This window comes from Teleopsis dalmanni, chromosome 2 (genome assembly GCF_002237135.1).
Source record: "Teleopsis dalmanni isolate 2A chromosome 2, ASM223713v2, whole genome shotgun sequence".
NCBI lineage: Eukaryota > Metazoa > Arthropoda > Insecta > Diptera > Diopsidae > Teleopsis > Teleopsis dalmanni.
The window spans coordinates 77,251,571-77,275,116 of record NC_051847.1 but is presented as its reverse complement, the minus strand read 5'-3'; the positions used below and the strand labels follow the sequence as shown (position 1 = coordinate 77,275,116).

The 23,546-nt window shown below is 25.1% G+C and overlaps 3 protein-coding genes across 4 annotated transcripts in view; 1 reads left to right on the top strand and 2 right to left on the bottom strand.

The window, feature by feature from the left end:
* The window catches only part of LOC119684862 (cytochrome P450 9b2-like), a 286,885-nt gene that overhangs the window by 124,454 nt on the left and 138,885 nt on the right, over positions 1-23,546 (bottom strand). The gene's annotated exons all lie outside the window — the stretch shown is intronic.
* LOC119681936 (protein kinase 4-like) lies at positions 11,331-17,420 on the top strand. The gene is made up of 5 exons (XM_038095249.1): positions 11,331-11,581; positions 14,814-14,923; positions 14,994-15,504; positions 16,825-17,156; positions 17,263-17,420. Exons 1-5 carry the CDS (start codon positions 11,359-11,361, stop codon positions 17,353-17,355), a joined length of 1,269 nt encoding a protein of 422 aa, XP_037951177.1. The 5' UTR covers positions 11,331-11,358; the 3' UTR covers positions 17,356-17,420.
* Positions 11,535-23,546, bottom strand: part of LOC119684854 (protein tamozhennic) — a 50,153-nt gene continuing 38,141 nt past the window's right edge. Inside the window, exon 8 of one of the 2 annotated variants that reach the window (XM_038098985.1) lies at positions 11,535-11,618. The gene's annotated coding sequence lies outside the window, so the exon portion shown is untranslated. Of the gene's footprint in view, positions 11,619-13,616; positions 13,685-23,546 lie in introns of those variants that run through there. The other variant, XM_038098986.1, reaches the window with a different exon arrangement.

Below are 23,546 nucleotides of genomic sequence, written 5' to 3'. Positions count from 1 at the left end.
TAATATAAACTAATAATAATATAAACTAACAATAATATAAACTAATAATAATATAAACTAATAATAATATAAACTAATAATAATATAAAAAGTACACCATGCTTCGTTGTTATTATAGTGGCTGCAAACCGTCTCTCACGCGTGATGCAGGGGTTCAGTAGGAGAGTAGTTAACACCCCCGTTTTTCTAATCCGGCCCTGTGCTTAGTTTCATTAACGGACTAATCATGCGATGTTATTCGAACGCATGGTTTTGGTTGTCTGAAAAAGTCCCGTTTGGCTTCGGTAGCTCTCAACTTCACAAAAGTGTGCTCGATCACTTCTAGCTGGGCTATGAAAAGAATACGACATTCGAGTCTTTTGCTGTCGGAGTTTAATTAAAAATACCGTTTAAAATGATAAACTAAATTAAATTAAATAAAGTCATTTATAGAAAAATGTAAGTTAATAAAATAAAAAGTTAACTATTAACTTATAGAGAATGCGGCTTTCTCAACGAGTTCAGTATAACACAACCTTAGTTGGATATATGTATTAAAAGACTTAGTATACAATTAACAGATGATAGATACTTATAGAAACAAATATTTAAAGCTTGTAAAAATTGTAACTGCATTTATATTATTTATCGAGCACATAGTATAAATGCCATTATAATTCTCATAAGCTTTAGAAATTTGTTATTATAAATTTATTTCATCTGTTCATTACGTTTAAGTCTTTTAATACACATTATATCCAACTAAAGTTCTATAACTGAAAATTGAATGAAGAAATTTTATTATGCTATACTACAGTTAAATTATAATGGAAAGCAGAAAGAAATAGGATACAGGAGTAATTATTTAATATCATCTCTATATTATTATTATTTTATTATTGGAATTATAAATCTCAGCTGGTATTAATGCTGAGATTCACACAGTTTCGGATAGTAAGCATCCGAAAATTTATGTATATAAATATATATATCTGTGTGTTTGACTAAATATCTATCTACGTATGGACGCGCTTATACATAATCCTGTCCATTTATCTGACCTGATCACACCTGTCTATTCATTTACTTTTATCCCTTCTTGTAGTGTGTTTGACAGTCATTTCAATACAGATGGGATTTTAACATTCTAAAATCTCCTGCGTTTGGCTACCATAAATTGTGTACACATTTTGTTAGGAGACCATCGTCTTTATTAAATCTCGATTACTTTCGCCTGTTCTGAGTACGTAGACAAATTACTGTTCTAACTTCTAACTTTTTAGCTTTTTTTTTTATCAGTATTCATCGGGGTGCTCGAATAATGTTTTCTTAAGACAAAATCAATTTTTTCCAAGCCGAAACCTAATAAAACACTGCTTAAGATATGCATGAGCAGCGTGTAATTGTGTGCAGTGGTAGTAGTTGATTTTGCTAGGATTTCTTTTATAAATGAAAGGGATTATCTAATAACTTCAACGACTTTCTATCATCTTACCTGCTATTCAATCGATGAAGTTTATGTATTGGATTGTCTTGCCTGTGGTGTTAATTTCAGTTTTGGCGTACAATATTTTACCATGACTTCTTTTATATATGAAAGAGATTTTCTAATAACTCCCACGACTTTATATCATCGTTGCTGCTATTCAACCCGTGCAATCTATTTTTGGAATTGTCTTTCTTATGGCGTTAACTGCGGTTTTTGAATAAAAAACGTTTCTATATAAATGTGTCAATATGAATGGCCTACAGTACGTCCTTTGTATAACTATTGCTATAGTTGGGAGTGCCTATATAAGGTTTGAGAATGTCATCATACATTGCAATTCAAATACCGGTTCTAAGACTTATACGTTAAAGAAATACGGAATAATCTGACCAAACGAAATATAATTGTGCCATTATTTTATAAAATAGGACATGCTAAAGTGCATCGATAAATAGTGGAAACAAGAAGCTTTCTGAGATGATTGTGCACTATAGTGTAATCTAATGAACCTTGCTGTAAATGTAATGTTTGCTAAGTACTTAAAACTTTAAATTACTTGCAGTATATCATTTACAAACATAACTCTAATACACTTACACATTTTTTTAATTATTAAGTTATTGTTATTTACCTTGTTAAATTCAATCCGGAGGTAATTAATCGTTACAAGCAATTTACAGTGTACTTTCATATTATTAATTAATTTAGTTAGTAGTGACATTAAAGCTTAGAAACTTTAAGCTGTCACATAATAAATGAACGCACACTTCCACCACAAATATTATTTCTTGAGGTGTAAGGTAAAATATATTTAAATAACTAAAAGTAAACTTGCTCAGAGATATATTGTAAACTCTTGTGAAATGGTTTCAAGGTCCGCAGTTAGTAAATATTCTCAGGCAACGCAGTTTTTGTTCGCGTTTACTATGGAATTACCTTCCTTTATGCAATTCGGTGGCATGTCATAATCAATTTCCTGCGCCATTTTTGCTCACTCTAATGACTTCATTAGAAAATGATGAAAAGACGAAGAAGTGAGGTTAAGTTGGCAAGAAAAGTAGTATTGCTGAAAGGGTAAATATTATTTTGGTGTTAGCGGCAGCTGCGTCTTTAATAATTTAAGCTCTCCACGTGTATACGATAGACAGGAAATGAAAATGTTTTAAGCGGATACGGATTTGCTGCCTACAATATAAAAAATTAATCAAAATGTACAATTGTGATGGTAAAAACTTTTACTATAAATGGTTTTATAAATTATCTTAGCAAAACTTTTAACCCAAAGTAAATAGAAAAAAGATTTTATTCTATTCGAAGTATTTATCAGAACAAAAACATGAAAATTGCTTTTCTAAATAATTTCTACAAGAAAGGATTATTTGTTATTAAGGCTTAAACAGAGTTCACGAATAAAGTTTTAACGTTTATTTGCGCAAAGAGCTTCATTGAATTAAAAAATATATGAAAATTCTTTCTTATATCGGTTTAATCTAGGTAACTAACTAAGGGAGCAATACCCGAATGCTTAAGATTATTGGAAAAACGTGGTAAACTATTGCTATTCGCATAATGAACGGTTACCAAACCAATCTGATATTTACTCTCAAAAGTATCTAAACTTACTCTTTGAAAATCTGTGTACTTAACAGCGCTGAAATCTAAATCAAGGCAGAACAGTTTTAATTATTTAACGCACTAGATTATGATAGTAGTATAATGAAATGACAAACTTTTGGAGAAAAATGGTAGCCTTAAGGATTAATACTAAAATATAGCATCTTCAATTTTTTCAGTGGGTAGAAATCACATACCACCTTTCATGTAATATATCATAAATTAGCAATGTTTATTATATTATATTATATTATATATGGTCTAACCCGAACACACTAACGTAAATGTACAAATTAATGAGTGAGCCGATAATCAGACAAACATTATAGCAATAAGGACCAATGGCACTTTATATTGAAATGTCATCCATAGAGTCAGCAGAAATTAAGAGGAAATTTCATGTGTTCTTGATTGTTAAACTTAGAGCTGTGGAAAGTATTGAGGTAACGAGTTTGCTAAATATGCGGCTACTGTTATTACCATGACAGTAATGACACTTAAATCAATCTTATATATAACAATTAAATAAGTTCATTAAAAAAAATGTAAAAGCCGGATAAAAAGCTATAAAACTTTTAGAATGGTAAAAACCGTCTGGAAACAGCTTAATATGAAACTCCATTCTATCTTCAGAAAAATCTTCCGCTTCCGAAGATTTTTCTGAAAACGGTAACTGTGGATGATACAAACAAAATATACCTGGAATAAAGAATAAGTATACAAATGCTATATACACAACCCATCCTATCAGAGACTTACTCAACCTCGAACAAATAACAAGTTTACAAATGATATGTTCACAATTCGTCGTATCAAAATAGTAAATAAAACATTTATGAATAGCACAGAGTCACAAAGTAGAGGAAAGAGGACGTCATTACTATTCCTAAATTTACAGGGAAAGCAATATTCTTAGATTAATGCAATGTTAATGATTTGTAATAAAGATGAAGCAATTAGTACTCTTGCAAATCCTACACCTCATTGAATTACATATCAACAGTTTAAAATAAAACATAGTAGAAAATGGTGTTTTTGATACGAAAATATTTTCAGGGATTTTCATACTGCAATTACGCTATTATAAAGACATGAAGTGTATACAAAACAAAAAATTACATGGAAATCCTCACCTTTCCAGCTTGAAAATATCTGCATACACAAGTTATTGGGAGGCCTTTATCATTAAACAAATTACAACACATTTAGCATTATTTTCTGATAGAACTGTTATTATTATGAAATGAGCTTAAAACTAGCATTATTTTAATCAAATGAAAGCATGTATAGGGGTTTTAGTTTTTAATTGTAACAGAAAATCCAATCACAGAAATAAAAACTTAAAAAAAAATTGTCGACATCATTTATTACGTGAAAAGTAATTAAGTCTGACATTGAAAATGCCAAAAGCTGAACAGAAAACAAATTAAAAATTAATTAATTAATTACAATTTGACATTACAAAGTACCAAACTTTTATTGTGATTTTATTTTTTATTGAAAAACATCAGAAATTTTAATTTGTTATATACGGGTCGTGCTAAAGCAAAAAATAATAGTTCTAATTGGAATGAAGAATTATCATATAATTTTTCTAATTGTTAAAAATATTTTAAAAAGGCGATAATACTCTTAATTATATTTTATCCTATATAAAAAATGTTATATGTATATACGAGAATATGTAAACAATAACAATAGACCATACCTACGAAACGCTTATAATTTCAGATGGTGTGAATTTAAACCCATCGTTGTCTTAGGGAGTAGAATTGAAGAGTACTTGATAGTGCTGATATCTCACCAAATATAGCAGCACTTTAATAGGTATTAATTCCAGAATTTTCACTGTTAGAGATTTTAGGGAAAACGATTGATTTAAATCCACACCACTTGAAATTAATATTGTCGAAACAGGACAGTAAATAAAAAATTTGAAGTCAAATACAGACTTAAAACTTAAGAAACCTTAATTCGGATAATCTATTATAAACCTTCTTATATAGTGATAAAAGTACAAAAGATTTACTAATCATTAAATAAGAACCTGAAGTTGTGAAAGGGCCATCAATTATTGCTCTAAATACATCTACTTAAGCTAATAGGGAATTATACGTATAGTAGGGAGCTCTATGTTAATGGATGCTAAACTAACATTGAACCACTCAAATTAACAGAAATCTTAAATGCAGAACTCGTTGTATATAAAAATTGAAAATATGACGTGAAGTTTTAAAAATTACCTATCCTATCCTATCCTTAAGCTTGGACTGGTGAAAATCAAATGTAAAATAAAAGCATTAAAAATATTCCAATCATTTGTCTACAATATTACTATTGATACTGCTAGTGATATAATATTTCCACTGCAGCTAAAACTACTTATGCTAATGGACTTTGTTTGTTTCCATTGGCATAAGCTGATTTATTCATGTGAAAAAGCTTGTTTACATTTTACATATATTTTAAAACATAAAACGTATATTATAAAATATAACATATTTTGGTAATTTCCCTTGTAGGATATTTATTTCTAAGAGTTAAATCAGTTGATTTATTTATAATGAACTCATTTATACGAAAGCTTTTTGTATGATAAATTATTCTCATTAGTGGCCTTAATGAGCAAAAGTGCCTAAATAAGACGAGTAGAAACATGGTATAAGTGTTGCATCAGAGCGCTAATTTAATATTTAAATGTTATAGTTGTTCGAATTAAAAATATTGAATGTCCGTGATACTGTCTTCATTGTAACTTTTTATAAGAATTGACTGCAAATTTATGATTTAAATGCTTGTAAGAATTTTTCTTAAGAGATGTTTAAAAAATATATTTTTGTTATGGTTTTTGTATATTTTTTATCTGGCTATAGGTCAATTTTTGTTAAACAATTTCAACGCTTGTTTAATATTTTTTAATATATTCTATTTTTATTTATTTTTTTATTTTCATTCTTGTTTATAAAACTTAATTCGAACTCCCATTTTTTTAATATATTCTATATTACGACTCACCTTAAGAGTCATCATTAGGATCACGATCTATAATATGATCCGGATGATTACTCTCAGATGTGTTTGTTAAATCTCTCTTAAGACAAGTATTCAGGTCATAAACTTGCAGTCAATTGTTAACAAAAAAATTATAATTGATAATTGATCAATATAGTTTCTATTTGATATTATTTAATATTTTTTTATTAAATAACTTTGCTCAATCTATTATATAGACATTGTTGAAGCATTAGTGTAAGAAGTTATTACAGAAAAAATATTATATAAATTGTATATTAAATACAAAAACAATTGTATATAATATATTAATTAATATTAAAATTTGGATTAGTAAAAACTTAATTCTATTTTATTTTTACGGGAGCCTTGAAAATTGAAATGTACATTACAAACTTTTTAAATTATAAACAGAATCTCTTCAAAATAACAATACAAATAAAAATTTGACTTACTTGGTTTCTCGTCCAACTCCAATCGCGAACTGAATGTCTCCACTACATACTGCCATTATTTTAAACATAGCACCATTATCAAACAACAACAACTACTTACACATACTCACTTATTACACTTTTACTGTTTTATTTAAATTATAGAGATTTCAAAAGAATATTTTCGTTTATTAAGACATAATTAATCGATGATCTTTATCATATAAACTAATTTACTTTCAAAATATTAGTTATAAAGTTTGATTTATAATTAATATTTCATTTTATTTATTATTAAAATAAATTCATTAATATGAATATTTGCTTGGAGATTTTACCAAGACGCCATTTTCCCTTTATTTGTATTCTTTTTTGTATTTCACGTTCTTACAATTTACATTTAAACGATGTAATTTACTGATATTATAAAGCCAATCACATTTATTTAAATAGAAATATTCCGTTAATTAACAAAACTAATTTAAAAATTCACCAATTTAACAATTTCATTAATGCTGACATTTACGATGTTGTTTCAATTATCATCGAAGCACTACTGATCAATGCATGCAATTAATATAGAGCAGTTAAGACAAAAAAAAATGAAGTGAAATGATGTAAAAGTGGAACGAGTCCCCAATAGGAATGCATACAAATACAAACAAAATCTGTTTTAAATGCAGTTAGTGCGTCAATCTTTTTGATCCATTTCCTTATTGTTTCTATATACTGACATTTTTTTAGAATTTACAATTATTATTAATACTAATGATTATAATACAATACTTTTTTATGGCTAATTATATTTAAAGTACTTTTTATTTTAATGCATATAATTTAATTCAGTTTGTTTAAAAAATATCGGTTAAACAAAATTTTCATCGAACTAATACAAACATACGTATATTATTTTACTAATGGCGATACTGCTTTATCCACCATTAAAATTTTCCAAACTTATCACAAATACTTGGGATCTCGATAGTGTGCAAAAGTATGTCAAAGGTAGAGTACTGAAAATCGCTCTCTATCAAATGAAATGAAATATATATTGTGTCAGGAAGATATGCTAGGCTTTAAAATACATATAATATCAACTAAATAACTTATTATCAGTATTTAAAGAAAATTGATACGATCAAAAAATACATAAAGGATAGAGGATTAAGGATTCTGCAAAATCCTTTTCGATTTTCGGATTTAAAAAACTTTTTAAATAAAAAAAGTGAAAGTACAATATTATCCCTTGTTTTCACTATACCATTTTTAATGTCAAATATTGTCAATATAATGAAAACGGGACGTCATATGATGTCATATGCATTCTTGTCATTTTTGACAAGTGATTTATATGTCAAATAATTTGCAAGTGAAAACAGCAAAATTTCATTTGACGATTTATTTGACAGAGAAAAATGAATTGTCAGCAGGTTGACCATTTTAAAAAGTAGATTAAAAACTTTAACAGAGTTTGTAAAATTTTCGTAATATTATATTATATATTTTGTCATTTAAAATGACATAGTGAAAACATGGCATTAATATTATTCGGAAGCAGATATTTCGAGAAGTGTTGGGTTTTCGAAGAGATATATAAAATTTCTCTGTAATCTCAAACTTCCTAAACTTAACAATTTGCTTATCTCTAACATTGAAATGAAACTTAATACTATCATTATCGCATGAACATCAACATTTAGAATTATTTCACATTTTAACTTAATATTAATAAATTATTTTATTAAATATTTCATTAGTATTTCTATTCTAATATACACTCTTCTTAGAGCATGCTAATTGCTTATTTAGTACAAAAATCAATTAAGTCATGACACACATACATAATATATTGCAGAACCACAATTTGTTCTGAAAGGACCTTCACACAAAAGTAGTGCATTATTAAGAAACAAGGTAAGCAATTTCTTGCTGTGTTCCGAATTGGAGAAGGAACTCTCTTTGGGTAAATTACCTTCATCCATGCACGAGTACATGCTTCACTGCCACGTTTCTGTGTTCTCGAGTGCCTGTTTTTAATGAAAACCACATTGTCATGCATTATGCATTTTGCACTTAATCACTTGACACTAAAAAATTCATAACCACTTTCACTGCTTCGCATCGGAACCAGCACCAGAACGAATAGTCAAAATACACACAAGTTGAGTTGCTTCATCTGAGGCTGCATTCGTGATTTCTGTGAGTTTTGGCTGAAAATAGAAGCTTCTCATTATTTGAAATTAAAAAGAAAAAAACAGACGAAAATATCTTAGGTAAAATGGCTTTCATATAAAATTCATTGAAGTAGAATTTTGTTAAGACAAAACGAAATTTTAGTTCATATTATAGAACATTTTATGTACAATATATTCTTACCACGTGCTCCACATTTTATTCCACTATATAATTATTTTGATAATAATTTTTAATGACTGTGTATGTGAACACCAAATTATCATCAATTTTTTTTCATCCTTACTTAAAAGAGGCATTGGATTATATAAGATAAGATATCTTTAATATGTACTGAAGAGTGATTATATTTAAAGTTGGCCAGAAAATGCTTATATATCCTTGGGTCCAGAACAACCCAATAATCAAAAAATAGTTAATTTAATAAGAGAAACATGAATGTTTTACTGAGTATGTCAGAGAATCATTAAAATTTATTTTTTTTGGTAATAAAGGCAGAGATGACTCTCTAAGCATACCAGAAAATCATAGAATTTGAAAGTAGAGATGCTGATATCTCTTGGGACTCAGTACAGTGAGATAGACAAAAAATAACTAATGTATGTTATTTTCTGTTTTCTTCTACAACTGTCTGCAATTCCTCTCTAAGACATCTACTGCCCTCAATAGATCTGTTGACATTGAGATTGAGATATTAAGATCTAGTGATTTTAAACATACTTGAAAAAGGTGAATTACTAACTGCGGATATCTCTTTATATTTTTCTCGGTAAACCATTTGGTCTCCAAAATAAAGCTGATGAAATCAGATAAGTTCACTTTTGTTATCTCTACGAGGCTGTGAAATAAGAAATGTCTCCAAAACATAATATCGTTTGATTTATAGTCTTGGACAAAGACACAGAAATTGATTGATGGATTCTCTATCTTTTTCAACATGGTAACTCATGTGCAGTACCGTGGTGTACTATTCTGGAGCGCTGTAAACAATCTGATTGAATCTGATTTTTGTGCATATGCGTGTTTTAATAACTACGGAAAATATTAAAAATTGATGACAAAGATTATTCCATTTAAAATTATGAAAAGTATGCTGAAAGTTATGATCCCATGACTCTGAAATGAAATACCTTGAAACATAAGGACAACTTACGATGGGTTTTTCGAAACACTTAAACCAAAAATTTATGTAAATTAATTCAAATACCAAAACAAAATTTAATCAAAAATAAATAAAAATTTTGTTGTTTCAATTCATTATTGTTCGAAACCAGTCTATTAAATACAAAAGTTGATATTAATTAAAATTGTCATTAAAGTCATAACTGATGTTAAAATCAAATTTAATATGAAATACATTTTCTAGACTAATGTGAACAAGACTTTATATATCTACTGATATAACCATATTATCCACATCTTAAGTAATATAATATATGAAATATATGATAATAATATATGAATTAATATATGAAAGCGGGATCAAGCTATAGAAAAAGTAGCTTAAAAGTATAAACACTTGTTGTAATATATTATTTAACAATACTTTGTCATACAATGCGTTTAATTATGTGTATTATCAGTTATTGACATTGACAAATCTTCCTTAACTAAAGTCCAATATCGAGGGCCCCGGAAACGTCCATGGTTTTTTCGGAGAAAAATAAAAACATTAAATAAAAATAATAAGAACATTTGAATTAAATTTTTTGGGGTACCATAAAAATAAAATAATGTGATTTCACCAAAATATATATCAAAGGAAAATTTAGATACATGTCGCGGGCCGCACATACATACCTATATTAGCCTCGGGTCGCATGTGTCCTTGGGCTGCTTTGGATAGCCCTGCATAGTGTTTAGAATATATAGAATATATACAAATATAGAATATATGTAATATTTGAATATGAAATCTCTTAATCTCGTTTAATTTAAGGGATATTTATACTAAATTAAATATAATTATAAATACAATGTCTTTGTAATATTAATTTTTAAGTATATTTATTTCTTTATTTTTCAGTTCAAACAAAGGAAAAGTGTAGAAAAGCAGTTCGAAATTCTGTATTTAGAACCACAGGTAAAAAAAATTTATTTTAATTAATTGAATTAATATAATGAAAAAATATTATAAAACTGACAACACTTGCATGTAACTAAGTTTAATAAAGTTAATTGGTTTTATAAATAAATCTGAAATTAACTACTATTTTTTTCATTTATTACTATTGTGCTCTACTAAATTAATATTAAAGGATTTCTCTGAAAATGTATTTAAGGGAAACATTTTTATTTAAGACTTGTAATGCAAAACTCTATTAAATATTGTTTGTAATTTATTATAAAAACATCTAAATGTAAATTGTGTCTCTCTGCATATAAACACAAATATTTTGTAACTATTATTTCATTTTTATATATCACTTCACTTTTTAATCTCTTGTTGTTTAGATGTGAACTATAACTTTCATAGAGCAACAATGTTTTAAAACAAAATAAAAACTCCTCTTTAATATAATTAAAATGAAAAGTCTTTAATTAAAATTAAAAATAATATAAACGAAAATTATTATTAAAAAAAAAATAAAATAAATCAAACAAAAAAATATAAAAGCAAATTGTGAAAGATTAAAAATGGCGCCCTTTAAACTTAAATTTCGAATGGGCAGTTCACGAAGCACATCCCAAGAACATGATCCAGATCCACAGGTAAATGAAGCATTACTTAATCATCATTCCACTGCAACCGGAGCCAGCAGTTCAACAATTGACTCAGCTGATTGCAACAGCCTTGGTTCACTTGGACACAACGAACGTAAATCGCTTTTACCAAATAAAACCAACAATCTGCGTTTGGGTAAGATTCATTTTTGACATTCTCAAAGGATATTTAACTAAAAAAACAACAAATTTATCAAAATTATTTATAATGCATTTATGCCAAATTTAATATGAGTATGTTAAAAATATTTTAAATATATGTTGTATTCCATGCATTTCAAAGTAGTTGTTATTAGCTAATATTATATAAACAAATATTTTGACTCCCTTCGCTCTTCTTATTTAATTTAAATAATAGTTTTATATTTTATTTATTAATAAGAAATTGTGCATGTTGTAATTACAGTAGTTATCACTTTTAAGTTTATTAAATATTTGAACTAACTAGTTTTTTATATACATAAATACTAGAATTTTAATTAATCGTTTAATAATAAGAAGTTATAATAGGCCTATTCTTTTGTAAGCACATCACAAACGAACAACCGCTTAATTTAAAAATAACGTATGAAACAACAACACTGCTGGCTTATTTTAGTTCAAGTTTTTCAAAACCGCTTAACCAATCAGCAACTCAAATCACATGATTACGAAGATTAAAAATTGATCTATTGTGAATGATTTTTGAAAGTGCCTACAAGATTTCCAGTTAACTGTTTTTGTTAATTATTCCTACTTCCTAGTTGTTATTTTTTTTACTCATTATTTTAGTGTTAAAAAATTATTATTAATTTTCTAAACTTTAAATTTAAACTTACGTATTTTGCAAATATGTGTAATTATGTATTTGTATATATAAACCTGTCAGGTATCAAAACAAAAATTTCTAGTTTTTCCAGACCTGCCAGCAAAAATATTGCTTATTTTATGTTGTTCTTTTGCGACATTCTTACAAAAAAATAGGTCTAATATTATAAATTACTGATTAACTGCAGTTTGAAAATAATTTTTTTTATATTATTTACAATCTGTGTTGTTTGTAAGAAATTGTTTTAAATAAAAAACAATCACTAAAACAGAGATCCCTAATATACTAATAAAAGATGCTTATTACCACCTCATTTTAAAAAAAATATGCCTAGACTCTGTTATGTCCAAAACTTTAAACCTCTTCAAAGTTTACAACTAGCTCAGTAGCTAATTCTAAGATACCGGCTAATTCTTTATATTATTTCAATTATTCAATATATAACACAACTATATAAATAGGAAGAAAGATAAATAAATTGAATTATGTACAATCATAGTACTATAATTACATCATAGCCATAGTAGTCATATAATAAATTGATAAAGTTCCATAATCTTTTATATTATCGACTGATATTATTAATAAGCATTTCATGCGATCACGATTCTCTAAGTAAACTGGTTTACCAAGGGATTTAAGTTAAGTCATCTATTTGCAGCAAATTCTTCACTACCCTTTAAGCCGACAAAACTTACTTCTCGAGATGTTGAGGTTCATTAATTTCATTAACCAGAACTAAACATACTATCTATTATCAACTAGTATAAAAAATTTTGATATTGATTATGCAAACATCGGGACATCCACAAAATAATACAAAAGGATTAAACATTAACTCTAGGATGGAAACACAGCACAAGACAAACGATGGGTCGCAACCTTTACGCCCAATATCTCAAAAACTAAACTATATAATATTACGATGTTGCTAATTATTTTTCTAATTTAAATATAAGCTGATTTATTTAAGAGTATTTCTATAATCTTACACTAGTCAATGATTTATTAAAAGAATAAAGAATATAGTTTAGAAAAGGTGTAATAATAAACTTTTGGCATCTATAATATTTAGAATAACGACACCATCACATACTTTTTCATATATAATTCATAGTTGCTTTTTAATATAATATTTTACAGATTATATAGATTTTTCTTCGCACTAACATTGAATAAGACTGTTAGTAAATTGTAGTGTTTCAAAAAAAAATGTTCATTAACTAATAAGTACTTTTTTGTTAATATAAAAGAAACATTTAATAATGTCCTTATCGTTATCATCATACTTGTAATATCATTAGTTATCTTTAGAGCTGGTGAAATACACGGAGCACAGTCACCTTTTTTTTCCTCTTCAATGAAATTAAACATATCTTCGGTCTATGTTCACTGTAAGATCGGTGCAATATCATCTAGATTGCATGTATTCTAGAAACACATAATATAATTGGCAACCATTTTAAAGAAATATCTTTTAGAATCATTATTAATTATAAAAAGTAAAATAAGATCTTTATTTGAAATCATATTATAAAGAAATAGACTAAATAATGATGTTCCCTATAAAGCACATTCTTATCTCTGACAAATAGTTTTAACTATACATATATCATATTTATGTATAAAGTGGGAGCCATTTTGTGACTTAATAGAAAGTTCTTATAAAGTTTTCTCTTATTTAAAAATCAGATCATCTATAAAAATAAGTACTTATTTAAGCTTAGCAAGATCAGGTAAAACCAATTATGTTATTTCTGCCAGGCTGTGAGATAAGAAATGTCTCCAAAACATTGATATATTTTGGAATGTGGTTATGGACAAAGGCATATGGAATGATTAACTCCTACCAACACAGTTCCAACTAAAGTCGGGCTTTTTTAAAAATTGATGAAAAAATGATTTTTCCATGCCAAATTGAGGAAAGTATGAGGAGAGTAAGATTTCATAACTCTTTGAAAAAGATTTAACTGGCTGAATTAATATAACAATATGTAATAATTCTTTTAGGTCCCGTAGTTTAGGTCTCATCATAGTCATTTCTTTGCCGTAACATTAGTTTATGATACGATATGTATATCTGCAGGAACTTAATACACTTATTGTATTCCAAAATAAACCATAAAGTCATAAGAAAAATCTAATATTGTCAAAATATTTATTAAAAAACTATTGATACTTGTTTAAATTTGAGATTCTGGAAATACATCTAAAATGATTTATATGCAATCTTTACTTTTTAAAGAAATTATTCAACTCCATATACAAAAAGTATATTAATTAATTAAACAATAATTATGAACTTTACTAAAATCTTTTAAACTTTATTTTTTTATTTGTTTATTTGTAAGTGCATTTTCAATATTATTAAATTTTTTTTGTACCATATTTTCATTCGTATACATAATATTTGATTTGGTTTCACTTACTTCCCAACAAGTTTTAAACTTTTTTAATTAGAATGAAACAGTAAAAAAGTTTTCATAATGTTAAATTCAATTCTAACAAACTTTTAAATTTCATTAAATAAATATTAAATGGTAGCATTTAATTTTTTTAGGTTATCCTCATCACAATCTCTCACAGTGTGAAAACGAATCAAATGCAGGAATTGGCTCCAATAGAGTACCATCAACACCCCCACCCTCTTACGAACATGTTTTAGAAGAGGTAATTTATTAAATATATATAGCATGTAGTATTACTCTGTATATACTATAGTAATATTTTTTGCATATAGGATTTAAAAACACAACGCCAATTATCGGATGAAGACAATTCCCAACAAAGTCGACGAAGTTCAATTATAAATTTACGCAACAGCACTAATTTAAATTCATTTGAACAACTTTCTTTGAATAACTCCCAATGCACCGATCCAGATTGTCAGGATAATTTTATCAACAACGAGAATCGTTTACAACGACAACAAAATGTTGCTAGTAAACAGGATGTTAGGATTTTAAGTGCTGGCAACGAATTTAACGACGAACGTCAAATTAACGAAAACGACGAAGAGGACGACGATAATCGTAAAGAATCAATTGACTCTACTACTAAACTTTTGGATTCAACAAATATGACGTCTCCAACCTCACAAAGAAGTGCAGTTAAAAAATGTACCGGCAATTGTCAAGAATATGATACCGAATATGAAGAGGATGGTGCTTGCGGTGGTAGTAATATTAATAATACTACTAGCAATGAATTTTTCGATCCCTTAATTAATCATGGTGGTTATTGTAGTTCAGGTAATTTAAATATTATATATAATAAATTTTTATTATAATTATTAGATAGTAAATTATTTTAATAATATATATTTTAATCATTAACAATAAGTTTTTTTAATGTTATGACGAAAAGAAACTTTTTGAACATTAAAAAGGTTCAAATTGAAATGAAAGGGCAACAACAAATATTGAAATATTCCATTTTTAATTGATTGAAATTTGGCTGACCATACAACTTTGTTCCGAGTATTGCCATCATCAGTGGTGTTAGGAAATATTCGAATTAGTTTATAGTCCATATATAATTTGTTAATATTTATAATTAAAGGTATAAAGGTATAGAAAGGTATAGAAGCAAATGCTTCTAGAGCTTTGCGTTAAAACAGCGCTTTATAAGCGCTTTAACACGATGACTGTTAACACTTTTCTGAGTGTTTGAAGTATTTTTGTCAATCGCGGCAATTCACTAACGCTTTATAAACATATGATTTACAGTGTGAACACTCGCTTAAGAACTTTATTAAAATCAAACACTGCATTCACTGGTAAAGCATGCGTTGACAGCGTATGCTGTAATATGTTTCTTAAATTAACCATGTTACAAAACCATGTAACATCTTACAGAGTTCTTTTGTTTAGTAAAAACAAGAAATTATAAATCAAAAAATATTTGAATCTGGTTTTACAATGTTATTTGTTATTGTGTCATTGATTTTTTTTACTCAAATACACTATAAGATTAATTTTATTATACACGCATAAAGTTATATTCATATTATAAAACTTGTTTCAATGTTCAAAAACTCACTAATATTATGTTTTAACTGTAGCTAAAACTACTTATGTTGATGAAATTAAGATGTAGTCGTTTCCATTGGCATAAGTTAATTTATGCATATAAAATAGCTTTTTTGTTTACATTCTACATAAAAAATAGGCAACAAATAATTTAAATTGAGGTATTTTCCATTATGGGAAATTTATTTTTAAGAGTTGCATTTGACATTTTACGCCTTTAATTAGTTAATTTATTTATAATGAGCTTATTTATTTGAAAGCTCTTTGTATAATAAATTATCCTCACTAACGGTCTTAATGAGCAAAACTGCTTAAATAAGACAAGTGGAAACATGGTATAAACTGTTAAGAGACTATAAAATAGTCATACAATATTTAAATACAAACTCTCCATACAATAATAGCATAACAAATAATATATAGAAATGTAATTGCTTGTCTAAATATAAAAATATAGCTAAAAATAAAATGTGTAGTAGTAACTTTTCAACATAAATTTGTTCTAAATATAACACCAATTCCTTTTTTCAATTTCTATAGATTCATATTGCAACAGTGATTGTAATGAGCACTCACATAATCAAACAGGGTCAGATTATTCACAAAGAGGCATTGACACTGGCAATGAAGATGGTTGGGATCATAATCAAATGTCAAGTAATCAGTATCAACAACAGCAACAGCAACAACAAAATCAACAACAGCAACAACAACAATATGAAAATTCCCTTACACCGGAAATAATAAGTAATAAATCCTCAAAGGAAATATACAAGGATTTGGCAAAACAGTGGGGTATCACGTGTAAAATGTCGGATGGATGCCGTTGTATGGAGTGTCAAAGTCATTATTTTGATTGCGAATTTGATGATGTAAGTGCATACCATACGTTAAACATATACATATATACATAAAGAATTTAATAAAATATATAAATTAGAAAAGAATGTATAACTTAATATTACTATTTTTCTATAGAATGAACATCAAAAAACAGATGGAGGTTTAGGTGCCGGTACGCCAATGTTTATAAGTGAAGTAATGCAAGGTTCTGCGTGTACTATATTGTAAATTATTTTTATACATATAGAGAAATAAATAAAAATGTATGTTTTATACGTGTATTGAAAAGAAGATAAAACGAAAATTAAACTAAAAATATTAAATGAACTTAACATAAAAATGTTTTGCACTTAATTAGTTAAGAAAATGCACTGAAAAAAATTAATAGTCGTAGTAATAGTGTTATAAGCGTTATAAAACATTTTGCATTAGAGACTAATAAAATATTTAATATATAGTGTATGTTTCAAAAATGTTTATATGTTTAAAATTGGTTATCCAATTAACACTGTTTCAGAACAACAATGTTTCAGAACACATATATATTAACATTTTGAAAACCCACCTTACAATATGTTTATATATATATATATACATCTATAAATATACTGAATGTATGTCTTAAGCATATATAAAACTTTGCAAAATTCAAAATTTTTTATTACAAAAATGGGCCTCTCTAAAACTATTGCTCCCACAAGAAAGGACTTGGCAACAACACTTAAGTTTAATATCCATCAAAAGAAAATTTTGGCCAAGAACCATTTCCGAAAGACAAGAGACGAACTGAATAATTGTTTATTTTTGGTTTTTATATATAAATATATACAAAACTATATAATAAAATATTTTAAAATATTTAATAATTAAAGTTTGAAAATTTATATATTGAAATAAAAATAAGTAATTTCTGAATTAACAACAAAAAAAAAATAAATAAATCTCATCTATTTTAACAAGAAAACCTTCAACATTAATGAAAATAATTTACAACAAATTTAATATTTATTATTCAGTTTATTATTTTTATTTTTTATAAAGCAATAAATTAATTTTAATTTCTTGTATTTCGTAAAAAATAATACATTGCCTTTCTAATTTAAATCTAAAAAATAACAAATGTTTTTAAAAGGGTTCGAATAGAAATGAAAAGACAACAACATTTATATAAATAATTTATTGAAATTTGACTAACTATACAACGCTGTTTCGAGTATCGCTAAGTACTCATCATCGGTTGTCTTAGGAAATATTCGAGTTTTTTAATTAGTTTATAGTCCATATATAATTTGTTTGGACTGTAAATGCCAGGCTTAGAAACGATGATTAATCGTGTTTTTCCACAAGTAGCCAAGGCTGCACAAAGTTTCAATGCTCAAGTTCTAAGTTTTTTATCACTTTTTATTTTTTTAACTGACATTGGTTAGTGTCGTGCTTTAAATTAGAATGAGCTCATAAACTACAAATTCGAATATTTCCTGAGACCACTGATATTGAGTACTTGGCAAAACGCGAAACAGCGTTGTATAGTCAGCCAAATAAACTACTAAAATTTTTATTGTTGTCTTTTCATTTCTATTCGAACCCTTCTAACTTTTAATAATTTATTTTCTTCATAAGATGCGTCGTTTTCGACAAAAAAAATTTAACATTAATAAATATTGTTTTTTAATATTATAACATCCAATAATAAATAAATCACAATATTGAAACTAAAAATATTAAAATATTTTTAAATAAAATAGTAAATAGAGAGGACTATTCTTACAGAAAATATAATAATTTAAAAAATTATTTATTTAATATTAACAAATTTATTCCCAGCTGATAACCTGTATTTTATAATGTAAGAGTTTAAAAAGTATTAAATGAATAAAATATAAGTAAAATGCAAAATAATATTGCCTGAAAAATTAAAAAAAAACAATTATTTTTAATAATTATCTAAGTGTGGTTTATATATAATATATAACACAAAAACAAAAACAAAGACTTTTTGACGGCCTTCTTTATTATAGAATTTTTTGAAACTTTATTTTAAAATATTAATGCTTTAATTTTTATGCCAATTAAAAATATTTATAAGTACGGTTAAAAATCAATCTTAAAATGATTACTTATAAAATGTTACAATACATATATATGTACATGTAAATACATATATATATATAAATAAACTAACATTAAAAATTTTATTTATTGAATTTATAAAATAAATATTTCGAAGTCATGAAAAAAAATCTTACACTGTCATAGTCCCACATAACATATAAAAAAAACATATAAATATACCTTATATTGATTACGGATAATCGAAAAATAACTTTTAACAATGAAGGGAGAAAATATGTATATGTATAATGTATTATTCAATCATTTTTTTTCAAAAATTTAATTAAGCAAAAAAAAATATATAACATATTGAAGGATTTTAAAATATTACAAATACGTGTTTAAGTAATACAATACAGTATTTTATAAAATTTTTTTAAATTACTTTTAATCATTCTGTATAATTATTTGCAGATTATATAAAAAAATCTAAAATTTATTTAAATTAAAATATTTTTAATTAAAATAAGGCACTTCTCATATTAAAAAACAAATTAAAAATCAATATTGATTTAACTCCAAAATTTTAAAATGTTAACATTGCTAATTGTTTATGAATATTTATTTAATTATGTATATATAAAAATATTTATATATATAAAAATATATTTTTTTATATATTTTTATTATTAACATAGCATATGTCTATGCATATTTATTTCCTAATATTTTTTGTATAATTTTTTTTATTAAATTATTTATTACATAATTAGTTAGTATAAATTTTATTATCATATAATTTATTTTATAATTTATTACTACAAAAAGTTTTTAAAATCCTAATTAAAATAAAATAATTTAAAAAATATTAACATTATACAATAAAATTAAAATTTGAAATAAAAATTTAAAATTAAATTTAATTTTCTTTTAATATTATTTGAATACGATATTATATTAAATATTGTTGTTTATTTTAGTTTTTGTTTTTTATAATATAAAATTATAGTAAATTAAAATTTTAATTGTTTTATTTTAATGGCCAAAAATTTATTTTAATTTCAATGTTTTTTAGTTTATATCCTTATGTTTATATATATAAATATATATAATATATATAAATACATATAATATATATAAATATATATATTATATATAATATATATTATAGAGATATTTTTTTTTATAATTTTTTAGAAATTAAAAATTCTTTATTATCTTATAATACAATTTATTACAAGTTGGAAAATTCAAATTTAAATATTATTTTAAGAGCTAATAAATAATTCTTGATATCATTTATATAGGTAATTCAGTCGGATATTAAAAATACTTTCATTCTTATATTTTATTCACTATTAAAATTGCGGGTTGAAATGAAACAATTAACATTAACTTTCCAAATAAATAAATTAACTTACAAAATAATAAATTCAATTTTAATCATTTTTCAAACTTACTTACATTCATACTTGCGCAAGCATCTGTACACATATTACAACAATAAAATAAAATAAAACAAATGCTAACCTAAATATAAAATGTTATTTATTAATTGTTAAATTTGGCACAACAAAATTTCAGTTGTCATTTTACTATAAATTTGTAACAAATAACAAAACAAACAAAAGTTAAAGTGCCAGGTAACAGCGCCAACAAAGCGACAAAATAAATACGAGTATTTAAAAAAATATATAAAATAAAAATCAAAACTACCAACTGCACTACAAACACCGAATATAAATAAGATAAAGTTTCTATAGAAATTTCTTGTATAAACGTTTGCAATGTTTAAAATCACAAAGAAAATAAAAGTGCCATAGATCTGCGATAAATAATAATAATTTTATATATTACAGTGGGTCTTTAGGCGTTCGATTATAGTACCGCTTTGCACAAAAACGTACCATATAATGTTTTTATAATAATCTACGCATATTAAAATATAAAGGAATTCATAAGAATTGTTAGATCTACGAGTATTTAAAATTATAAACTGTTTTGAGGTCTTTACAAATACTAAAGTAAGGAGCTAGCTGAAAAGTGACTATCTAATAACAACTTTTAAAAAAAAATTTTAGTTTAAAATAAAATAAAAAATAAACAATATACGAAAAACTTTATAAACTATTAAATAATATTTTAAAAAAGTGTACAAAAATATATAACATATATTGTACATGTATAAATATATAAAATAAAATAATTTTTTTTAGTATGAAAAAGAAAGAACATTTTTTTTGAAGAAATTTGTAACTACTAGCAAGAAATTTTTAAAAAACTATGTAGTCTATCCTATTTTATTCCGAAAAACTTTTAAAAATAATAAACATTGGAAATGAAAACAGTAATAAATAAAATAATTTATAAACTTAACTTATAATTTCATTCTACTAGCCAGTTTACCTGTTTATTAGACTACATTATTATGTTAAAAAAAAATTAAATAAATCAATCTGTATTATTTATTAAATAAAGTATAAATCCGAAAAAGTGTATTTGCATATAAAAATAAATTAAAGTTAAATTAGCAGAAAAAAAAATTGTATTTAACTTAAAAAAAAAATTTTTTAGAAATACTCTTCCACAAAAAATTATCATATGACAGAATAAATACTTAACAATAAATAAAAAAACAATATTTTGTAAAACTTAAATAGATGAAGTAAAATGATATTAAAATAAAACATTTTAATTAAAACTAAAACTTAATTTATATTCAGATGAAGCCTTACATTTTAAAACTATATAAAATGAATCTTTTATATAACTTTATGAAAGTCAATTTTATTAATTTATTTTACTTATTTTAATTTTTATAATACAAATTTTTACAATTCAAAATTTAAAACTTTGTCAAAACTAATATTTTATATTTTAAATAAATATTTGGTACGTTTTTTTATTATAATTTTATTACAATTTATTATAAATATTTGGTCAAAACGAATGAAAACGAATTATTTAAAATTTAGTTTAAATAAAGTTTAAATGATTAGTTCAAATTATTAGTTTAAATCAAATTAATTTTTAAAATTAAAGTTGATTTATATTTGTATAAATATTATTTGATAATTAACGACTTAATTTTATTTTAAAAAACTTTAATATTATTTATTTAAAAAAATATTTGAACAAAAAAAAAATATATGTAAATGGAACTATACCGTATAATTTAATTGAAATGAAAATATCTATACAGAATACAAGAAATAAATATTTTAAAATAAAATATATAAAAAAATTTTTGATAAAGTAATAGAGAAAAGGAAAAGCGCAATTTTATAGAAGCAAATTTTTTAAAAATATATGAAATAACTAATATTGTTATGTACTATGGGATTTATGTTATATGAACCAAATTATACATTTATATATATATATATATATATATATATATATAATATTATATATATATATATATATCTTCTTATTATAAATAAATATATATATATATATATATATATATATACATATATATATCTTCTTATTATAAATAAATATATGTATATATATATACATTTACTTATGTACATTGATCTGTAAATGAATATAACATATTAACTAATAATTATCGAAACTGATTAATAAAAAAAAAATATTAATTATGTTTTCGAGTGACGAACTCCGTAACCAAATATCTTAGTGAGAGGGTTTAGTAATAAAGCCACAAAACCGATTTCAAGGAACTGTACTTTGTTGTTATCGCTTTACGTTAATACTGTTATGTACTAGTAAGTGCAAGTTGGATCCAAAACAATAAAAGATTTCTTATAATAATTCAATAATTCTCAATAGTTCCTATAATGCTTTATATATTATTTTATTGTGAGCACTCTATGCGAGCACACTCAACGAATCAAATCTTAATGCCTTCTGATATTTTTAAGGTATTAACTCTAACCCCAATCTTGGATAAGATTTTGTTTCATTTTATTGTAGTTCCGGAATACCACTATATTCCAGATTACTGATGTCTAAATGGTTACGTTTAAATTCACCAAACCTCCAAGAAATAGTTAATTTTAAAGGAGCTATAACACTTTTTAAGCCATTGTCGTAAATGGATGGGTTTTTCGTCCCATCCAGTAACAATATTTATTCAATATCTATAAAAAATTATTTCTTTACCATTCTCTTGCAAATAGGAAAAGTGGGACAAAAATCAAATGTTAGCACATATTATTTAAAGATTGTGAATTCTCGTATGTTATAGTTTTAAAAAGATAGCGAGTTCTCGAACATCATTAAAGTTTTTTGTAATTAGTATCGAAAAATTATGAGTGTTATATATGTTTAAAATACATAATATAAATGTATATATTACATAAATATTGTATTATCCCTTCACTACTAATCTCCTTTTA

Excerpts from the sequence above, each read along its gene's own strand:
- LOC119681936 (XM_038095249.1), top strand. The coding sequence starts at position 11,359 with ATGGCGCCCTTTAAACTTAAATTTCGAATGGGCAGTTCACGAAGCACA. Across the intron at positions 11,582-14,813 it reads AACCAACAATCTGCGTTTGG|GTTATCCTCATCACAATCTC; the intron begins GTAAGATTCATT and ends TAATTTTTTTAG. Across the intron at positions 17,157-17,262 it reads TTGATTGCGAATTTGATGAT|AATGAACATCAAAAAACAGA; the intron begins GTAAGTGCATAC and ends ATTTTTCTATAG.